This window comes from Nasonia vitripennis, chromosome 2 (assembly GCF_009193385.2).
Source record: "Nasonia vitripennis strain AsymCx chromosome 2, Nvit_psr_1.1, whole genome shotgun sequence".
Taxonomy (NCBI): Eukaryota; Metazoa; Arthropoda; class Insecta; order Hymenoptera; family Pteromalidae; genus Nasonia; species Nasonia vitripennis.
The window spans coordinates 13,215,780-13,225,938 of record NC_045758.1 but is presented as its reverse complement, the minus strand read 5'-3'; the positions used below and the strand labels follow the sequence as shown (position 1 = coordinate 13,225,938).

Genomic DNA, 10,159 nt, shown 5'->3' with positions numbered 1-10,159 from the left:
CTCCAAATTCGATTTCTCGAATCGTCCGCACTCGCGACGCGACAATCATCGCATCGCGCCCTCTGCATCGATTATACTCAAGTATACCGGCCGCATTCCCGCACACCTGTTCGTCGCGACCGCGAGATGCCGCCAGTCCGCCAGTTCCCGGTGGGTTTTCGCGTGCGTGAGAACGTCAGCGGGGCGCGGTGAAGCCGAGTCTATCCCAGCGCCAGCACAGTGCATACGTCCTCGCATACACGTTCACACGGACCGACGGACGTGTCGGCGTCGCAACAGTTGCTCGCGTGTGTGGGTGCGCTCGCTCATCGCGACTAGTCAGTGTTGGCTGGCCAGACTGTCAGAGCAGCAGGCAGGGCAGTGCCGAGGTAGCCGAGCCAACGGAACGGTGCGTTGCGTCTCGCCGGACGATTCTCTCAAGTGTGTGCGGTGGAAAATACGGAGAGTCGCATCAGCGCTGCGTAAAGAGGTAGAATACGAGTATCGCGGTGCAGATTCAGCACGAGTGCACGGACTCGAGGAAATAAAGAGAGTCGGTGGTTTGGGCCGCGCGATAGACATGTTTGTGGCAGTCTTCGCCGCCACCGCCGCCGCGCGCAAATAACGTGCGAGAGCCGTACGAGTAGTTCGACGTCGTCGGCGCTCTTTTTGTTTTTCGCCGTCGCTAGAACACGAAAGAGAGAAGAGGAGTCGGTGTGCGCGAGTGTGCCGTCGAGTGTGGCTATATACGTACGTCTACCTGAGCGAGTAGAGTCGCGGATTCTCACCCCGACTATATTATAAACCAGCTACAGTGAGTGTGCTCGGAGAGCGAGATATATATATATATATATACACATATATATATACATCGCTCTCCAGAATATCGCGTATAGCTATATACACACGCGGGAGAGTGAGTCGAGTGGGTGGCCCCGATTGATCGGATGTTGAGCAGCAAAGTATAAGCTTCCAGTGCTAATCGAATCGCAGGCATAGAGAAGGAAGTGGAGTCGGAAGTCCTGGCTACATGTGAAAGTGCGGGTGATCTCGCATCGTAGCACTGGAGGAGCCGGCCGACGGAGGAGCTGCTGTGCTGCCGCGAGGAGGAGCCGCGACCGCGAGCTCGCCTACCACCGACGACATTCCGAGCTGCACGGACGATAGCCGGCCCCAAGCAAACATGAGCTGGGGAACCGAGCTCTGGGTGAGTGTCTCTTTACTTGCTTTACATACTCTCTACTACCACCACTGTCGCAGCCAGCTGTTGTGGATGTGCTGGGAGCTCGATCAATCGCTGCGGTGTATACACTTGACGCGTGCCCGCATACCTGCCCGCGAGAGAGTTCCACTCTGACATTTTCCAGCGTCGCACGCAGACCCGTCGAGCGTATCGCATCCTAGGGCGCTTCTCTCGTTCCTCTTCTCTTTCTGCTTTCTGCTTCCTCTTCTTCGTCTTGTGGAGAAGAGAGAGAGATAGAGAGAGAGCCGGGGCGGAGGCGAGCGAATTCTCTCTCTCTCTCTCTCTCTCTCTCTCTCTCTCCTTCTCGCGTGTGCGTATGTGTGTGCGCGGCTTCTCGAAGGAGAGAGAACGTGGCGCTTTGCTGCACGCCGTGTGTATAGGTATATAATGCGAGAGCAGTCCGTGATCGCTCGACCCTGAGTGCCTATTTCGCGTTTCTTCCTTTCGGTTACTTATACTCGCGTGTAATGCCTATACCTATCCTTCTTCCCGCTGATCAGTGCGAGAGAGCAAATTTTCCACGCATGAGACGCTCGCGTGTACACCGAACCCCCGAGATTCGTCGTGGAATTTAGCACTTTTCCGTGTTTGCTCTCCCCCTTTCTCTCGAGGTCTACACATATCTACGCACGCACCTATGGGTGGAGGCTGCTGCGGAGAGTGAGTCAGTCCTTGGTCTCCGCGCTCGTTAAAAAACGTTTAGGATGTTGAGGATTTTTTCGATATTCGAATTGTCGGTAAATCGTAGTTTAATACTCGCTCTCCGACACGTGTGCTCTCGCTGTGGAACGATTCGTAACGACTGTCTCTGTGTAAGCGGTTTAAAATTTAAATGCCCTGCAAGAATCTGCTGTGCGCTCGTCGCTTTTCTGAGCTTCGGCGCAAAAACAAACAAAGAGCGATTGCCAGCAATTCGCTTCTCTCCAGCCGAGGAAGGCGAATCAAGCCAATCTGTATCGAAATCAGCGCAATAATAAGCCAGACGAAAAAAGAGAAGAAGCGCTGTCTCTCTCTCTCTCTCTCGTTTTCTCTCAAATCGAAGACGCCACGAGCTGCACGCACAGCAACGGAGATTGCGCAAACAACGCACACGCGGGCGTGTGTGTGCCCTCTTCGAGAAAAAACACACCACGTCGTCGCGCAGAAATCCTCCGCCGCCGGCGCAGCATCCCCGAAAAAACCAGTTGGCGCAGGCGCGACTTTTGCCTTTTCCGTTGCTAGCCCCGGGGCTCGAGATGAGAGACTCTCCCTCTTTCTCGCTTTCTACCTACCTACCTCCTCCTCCTCCTCCAGCAGCAGCGCATCTCTCTCTCTCTCTCTCTCTCTCTCTCGCCGCTGAATACGTTATTCGCGAAGAGTTTCAAAAGAGCGAGCGGCAGTCCCTCTCGCTTTCGGTTTTCTACTATATAACGCGAGCCTTTCTTTTTCGCCTCTTTGAGGCGAGCTCGGCGTTTTTTTCGCTCTTTCAGCGCGATCGAGGCGCCCTTTTGTCTAAGGGCTGCTGCCACTGCTACTGGTGTGTGTTATTGCTTGTGCAACGTGTATACGGTAATGCTTATAAACGCATTAGAGCTGAAAAAAACCTTTCTTCTTTTTTTATTCAGAGAGGTGGTTTCCGGCAGCCAAGGATTCGCGTGTGAATGTCGTTGAGTGCAATCGATCGGTGTGGGTATGTGTGTTCACCTTTTGCGCGCGGTTATATTGTGTTCGCACCGGTGAAAGAACTCCGAAGTGAAAGAGAGTGATTTATGAAGTAGCTTTAGGAGATTTTCGAAATTCAATTTTTTTCTTCCTCTGAGCTTCAAGTGCGAACGAGAGGGTTAAGAGACACACAGGTATGGCACTTGCTAAATGTGTTTGCTTTATTTCGAAGATATCAATCCGGTGGCTGGCACGGATTAGATAAAATTGCTCACTATTGTGTTTACAGACTCGTACGTCAGCGTGTCTATGACAAACTTTCTTCCGGTGATGCTAACGCATTTTTTCCACCGAAGCTACACAAGTATGCGTGATAAAACTTATTTTAGTTTTCCTCTTCACATGCGTCGTAAATTCCTACAAAAAGTCAATCTCCACAAACGTAAACTACATTCACCATCAGAGAGAGGAAAAAATATTCTCAACGACTACTGCACACACGATGAGATAAACTTCTTCGCCTCGTGAGTCACCGCGCACATGATGTTATTCCAACTTGCGCGCGCACCTGTTAAAACTCAGGCAAACCTTCGGAAAACCACGTTGACGACGATTTCCTTATACTTCCCGCGCATCCGATGCAATTATCGCGCGCTAATCTCATTTCTCTCGATGCGCTGCGCGCTGCTCCTTTGTTTAACTTCTTGTCCGCGTCCTCTATTTTTAGCCTCGCGCGCGCACGGTTTCTCCGAGTAAAAAAAGCCCCAAAAGAAGCTTACGCGCGCATATATAAACAAACACACGGCGCGGAGAGACGCGCGCGCGGCGTCGAAGAAAGAAACTCGACGTGTCGTCGTCTACGCTGTCCCGAATACCTCGGGAACCTGGTAATTGCATTCACCGCGCTTATAGGCATACCTGGAATATCCTCTCTCGCAAGTACATACGCACTTCCGCCGATGTAGGCAAAACTTTCGCATCGGCTCCTCTTCGCTCGCGAGGGTTTTTTCTTTCGCTGTCGGCAAATTTTTCCCTTTTTTATACTCCAGCTTATTTATACACTCTACGCGTCGGTCCGAGTTATTTTTATGCGCGAGGTAAGGTGGTTAGGTCGGTTTTTTCCGTTTGGATTCGTCGCGGGTAATTGCATTAGCTCTTTTTGCGGAAAGGGAAAATCGCAGTGCGCGCAGCATACAATGTAACGAGCGACTTATAATTTCTTCATACCGTGCAGCGGAGGAGAGAAAATGCGACGGTACGCAGTGGAAAAACGAGAAATGATTTGCCGGAAGCTTCTCTCTCAATTAAAATCCACGCGCATAGACATGAGTCCACATCGTAATTCTCCGAGGCAAGTACCCGGAGAGAGATTAGCCAGTCTTAAAATCAGCGTCCGCACGACTTAACCCTACACCTCTTTGGCTCTTAAAAAGGGGTTCTCCTACTACTACAACTACATGCATCAGTCAGTCGAGCGTCGTGTGAAACTTCTCCTCGGGGATTTCGAGGGGGTTGATTCTCGTTGTCCGGTGTCCGAAGACTATACCTGTCGCTACTCTCTCCCTCCGTCTCTCTCTCTCTCTCTCTCTCTCTCTCTCTCTCTCTCTCTCTCTCTAGGTGCGTATACATGCACTATAGTCCTGGAAATCGTATACGCCCCGTAACGTGACACCTATAATGCTTGCGGAAGCGGTCGTCTCTGCTGCTGCGTAAGTATTGTTTCGCCGTGCCTCAAAGTACACAGCTGTGAATTTGCGCCGTCTCGCGCCGGTGCGGGAGTTTTTCACGACAACGGCGGCGCCGCACGTGTTACGAAACTCCTCCTCGCGTGTTTGCTTTTCATTTTCTCGAGCTTGCATACACTTTGCCTAGCCTATCTACTCTATCGTCAAGTTTTTGTCTTCGATAACAGTCGTGCGTGATTTAATTAGTCGACGACGATACAGCATCGATAAGGTGCATTATAGAGTCTAATCTCGATCGAATATTCGATCCAGCAGCAAGAGAGAGAAAAACGCTACACCGTATGTAAGTACAATAATCCGCCGGTGTCCGGATTTCCAGAAAGAGTGATGACGCAATCGCCAGTAGAGACACAAAAGCCTCTCAAAATAAGGTCGCGATCGCGCAGAAAGCCTCCTCTCCTCTCTCGATTGCGATTCGCGTCATGAGCCTGCAGAAATCGTGAGCCATGCCATAAGTATACCAGTAACGCACGCACACACATACGCGCGTGTCGCTGTCTCTTTCTATATATGTATTCCGGCGGTGTCATAGAAACCCGTAAAGGAGTCCTCCCACTTACGGAATCGCGCTCGTGCGCGCGGGGACTTTAAATTCTGAGCGCGTTTCGTCGCGATGTATGTGTGTATACGCAGTCGTCGTTGTCGAGCTCTGCTCTCCATAAATTATTCATTTGCACATACCGGGTCGTCATTTTTATTTACGGGCCACGACACGAGCCAGTTTCTTCTTCTGGGGACCTTGTGCGTGTTATAATTTTCGGCTAATTTGGGAGAGATGCACGTAGAATACATAGGCACTTTTGGTTTTTCTTTAGCTGCGAATGCGATTGTTTTAAACTGGCGCATACTTCGAGGAGGAAAGGATAAATATTTAAACGAATTCAGCAGTTTTACGGTAAAAACAAAGAGCTTTGAATAACCAAGCGTCTTTATGCATCATGCATGTCCGCGCGGAAATTCCTCTAACTGTTTTCAAAGACGATTGAGTTTTCAGAGAAACCGAGAGAGAGAGAGAGAGAGAGAGAGAGAGAGAGAGAGAGAGAGAGAGAGAGAGAAAGACGACTATTACACACTCCGGAAAAGGCACCCGCGAAAAATTCGTCAAACGGCACTTTTTCCCTCTCTCTCTCTCTCTCTCTCGACCGCGACCTTGCATTTAATTACACGAGACCGCACTTCACCGGCAGCAGTGTGTGCGTTACATTAGCATTATCATTCATTCACGTCGCCGTCGCTTACGCGCTCTCACGAATCACGATACGGCCACGCATTCGTGTTTAGCTTCGTGGCCGAGTGTATTATAAACGTGTATGTGTCTGTTGGATGTCACTCGACAACGATGCCGATGACGACCCTCACGGTGCACAGTCAGCTCCGAAAAATCCGGCCGGACGCGTTTTCTCCTGCTCGTTCTCTCTTTTCGGGGGCGATTAGGACGCTGTGGTAGCGTATGGGACGCACGGCGCATCAGGATTTACGTATTCCTCTCTCTCTCTCTCTCTCTCTCTCTCTCTCTCTCTCTCTCTCTCTCTCTCTCTCACACACACACACACACACACACTACTCTCTCGGAACAACAGTTTAATAACGCCGGGGTTGGCCAATTAATCAGGAAATGACCACTTTATGCAGCCGTTGTTTTTTGTTTTGCCTCTCTTTGCGCTGTGGCCAGAGAGGGAAAGCAGTATGCAGGGTGATGTGGCTGGAATTGTTTTTCTCGAGTGTAAGTAATACGTTGTGATGTAGGATCGAAGGAAGGATAGTCCGTACAAGTGTCATGCAACCGAAGAAAAGAGACGGCGACGGGGTGACGTAACGTACGCTGAAAAAACGACGTTTTTGTTAAACCTGCATGACTCGGCAGCGGAACGCCGAGCGGTATGTACGTGATCGTCTCTCGCGAAACTTTCCTTAAATCTACATACCTAAAAAACGTGTGCGAGTATACGTAATGCCTTACCTGAATCGGAACGTGAGATTATTCCTCAAGCAGAGAATCGCATAATCATTTTGAATGAACCTATATTGCCGAAGAAAAATTGCTACAAACCAACGTTGAAGCTCTATGTTATAGTATAGCATTGACATTGAATTAACTCGAACGCAAACCTTGTCTCACAATCCCAACCAAAGCAAACAGACGTCACACACCAGTATACCCCAAAAACACAAAACCAGACGCATACAAACATAGTGAGTGAAAAGAGCATAGCTTTCCTGACTTTCTACCAATGCTTCTATACACACACACACACACACACACACACACACACTGCAGCCCACATCCGTACGTAAACAAGCTCACGATCTTCTCCGAAAATCGGAAAACACACAGTAATACGTATACCGCTGCACACGCGTGCGTACCTGAACATGGGCAGCAGCTTCCGCCGGCTATCTCTCACGCGCGGCCGGCGGACCTATATATTCCGTTACATTCCATAGCGTCGTTCCATCAGACACGCGGGAAAATTGTCGTTTACGCCGCTGCGCGGGCTGTTGCACGCGTCGGGATGCGCGCACGCGCGGCACTCCCTCGTAAAAGCTCGCGGTCGCGCTTGATTTATTAATTTGTGGTCAAAGTTGCACAGCCCGTCACTGATGGCCTTTATTTTCTTCTTCTTCTTCTTCTCGGCGTCTCTGTTATTTTCTCCAGCCTACGCGCGAGAGGATGAGTCTGTGCAGTATAACGGTGAATATCGAATACAAAAAGTGTAGCGCGCGCGAATTTTTCGCGAGCTGGAATATCGTATATATTCAAATTGCGATCGAAGAGCGATGATGGGTGTATTTTGTATAGCGGTATATGTGTGTGCCTTGGAATCGAGGTCAATGTCGCGGCGGGGAGAGGAATTCTTATGATTGTATCGCGCGCGCCGCCGCCGTTATGCTTTTTTCGTCGTTCGGGTGTTAGATTAATGGTAATTAAGTGTTTACTCCGTGTTTTTGCGCTATTTAGATATACTCTAATCTGTGGCCATCGATACACCCATATTATAAATAAGAGAGAGTATCCCACTTCTCGCCAGGTTTGTCAGGACTATTTTAGATAGATAATACACTGTATGTACACAATGCTATATATTATCATTCTTGGTGTAGCTCCGGCAAATCCAACAATAAAACCTATACACGCACTCGATATTTTTTGCGCGTGCGCGTGCTAAAAACGAATATTCCAGGCGTATAACTGTAATTGGAGTCCCGATAACGATATACGCGTGCCTATTTATAAATCAAGCGCGCGCGTCGTCAACACGCCGCGCCGTGCAAAACAAAAAAAGATAACCACACGCACTACGCGTTTCAATCAATTTCTCAGATCTACTTAATTTCCGGATGCAGCAGGAGGCATCTCGCGCATGTAAATACACCGGCGAAAAGAAAATAGAAACCGCCCGGGAGAGAGAGTCACTTACTCGCACTTGCCGCCGCCGCCGACAACATCTCGTATTAACGGCATATCGCCGTCGATCCACCTCTCGATCATCATCGGCGCGTGCACGTATTAATTCCTCCTCGAAAATAAGAGCTCGATACATATATAAATGTCCTGATAAGACCGACGTCGACGCGCTGCACTTTCGAAGAGAGTACGTATATATAATGCATGCGCGCACAGGTACACACGTCCGAAAGATAAGCCGACGACGTGCGCTCTCTTAACAGGAAGCTGCCGCTGTGCGCGCGCGACTTAAGTGTTCCACGAGGTCGCGCGCGAGAGTGTATAAGGCGATAAACAAAAAATTTTCTCTCCGGGACGAATCGGTGACGAGTTCTTTTTTTTCTTCCGAACCTGCGCCTCGATGACGGCTGCCGACCTTGATTTTCGGGCTAAGTGGGTGCGTTTTGGGTTGAGAAATTCATCGATCGAGAGGCGCGCACGCGATCGGTCTTGCACGACATTCGCGCGATTGCGAAAATAGAGCGAAGGTTTTATTTTCGGATATGTTGTTCGATTTCTTCCTCCACTTTCACGATATATAAGTATATGCGGGTATGTTTGATATTTTTGCGCAAAGCCGGAAAACAGGATTTATTTACTGCTAATGAACGCATGTAAATAACGTCGAAAGTATAAGCACGCGCGTTTCTTCTCGGCAATCAGCGGTGCCCCGTGCAAAAAGGGTCGCGGTAACGACCGGAGCGCTTTTTTCAAAAGTAAGGGAAATAAAATATCTAGTTAGAGTCACAAAAGAATATCATTACCCGTTGCTGCTGCAGAACAGCTGCTCTTCCGCGTGCGACTCGACGACTGGAATATAACGCAGAAAACCGGAATGAATATATGCTTGTTGTCGCGACGAGTCACGCGTTTGTTACAGAGAGCTTTGCAGCTTGTAATTTTTTTCCGAAGAAATAACCGGAGAGATTCAATCAATATCGTATTCCGTCGCAGCATAAGGCGACATTCTTGATATCGCACAATGTAAACCCGTTTGGTATTTACGCGTGTTCGATGAATAATATCTTCGCGCGAAAAGTATGCTAATCCTTTAATATCGTCGATTATCCGGTGGACTGTGTACACAAACTTTATACGCACGCGAGACTGCTTCAATTTGTTTAACGGTTAGTCCAGATTACACTCGGGCCGAATAAATTATTGCGGAGAAATCGATACACTTGTATATCAGATCCTTAACTATCCACGTGATTTTTCTCGTACAGGTGCGCGCACTCTTAAAACGATCTAAAATGGCGCACCTGTATCTACGCAAGACAATTTCTTCGCCGCGATTTTTCGAGATACCATGTCGGAGAGATTAACAGCAGCTCGCGGCGCAACCCGACACACGTGCGCCGTACACGCCGAGTAAAATCGGTCCGTTCCTTGAGAGAACGAGTTCAGCGCAGTGCAATGCCTGCCCCACACCGCACAGCATACGTTCGCTTTATAACGTTTGTTCGCTTTCTGTTGACAAATAGAAATCCTTGAAAGTCGGAGCCGTAAATACAGTAGGCACACACACACACACACACACACACACAGGCGTCTTTCACAAAGAAAGTTCGCAAACAGTCGCTCGTTAATTACTCGCGCGCGATCGATTCTCGATGCAAATGACTTTGGGATATTTTTCCAAACCAGTTTCTCGCCCGAACACACTTACACACACATACAATCGTCTCTCAGGTGAACGGCTGCTGCAAGGTGCAGCTCAACATTGCCGCGGGGGGGGGGGCGACTTTGCATTCCGAACTCGATCCGCGAGAGCAGATATCACACTGTTATCTCTGCAGAAAGAGCTAACGATCCTCTCCGGAATCGGCGTCACTTCCGCCTTTTCAATTGCCGCGCATAACAATGCGGGCGAAGCAGCAGCTGCTGAAAAAGGAGAGAAGAGCGAATGCTCACTTGCGGCGGTGGCGGTGGTAGCGATGCTTATGCACACACACATACACAGCGACGTCGAAAACGGGACGCAGTGTAATGCTCTCGTTTGCGATACGCATCCGTGAGCGGAGAGGTGAGCACAGGGGTTATTACGGGGCCGTCATTAGCGCCGTCGTTGATGCGCGCGCTGCTACATTAGGAGCACCACCACCA

At 49.4% G+C, this 10,159-nt stretch overlaps 1 protein-coding gene across 8 annotated transcripts in view; it reads left to right on the top strand.

Annotated features, from left to right (window-relative positions):
* Positions 1–196: 196 nt before the first annotated feature.
* Positions 197–10,159, top strand: part of LOC100122293 (formin-binding protein 1-like) — a 36,532-nt gene continuing 26,569 nt past the window's right edge. For all 8 annotated transcript variants that reach the window (XM_032597685.1, XM_031922780.2, XM_031922778.2 and 5 more), the window contains exon 1: positions 197–1,186. In XM_032597685.1, the coding sequence (XP_032453576.1) occupies positions 1,163–1,186 (24 nt within the window). In that variant the 5' untranslated portion in view covers positions 197–1,162. The remainder of the gene's footprint in view (positions 1,187–10,159) is intronic.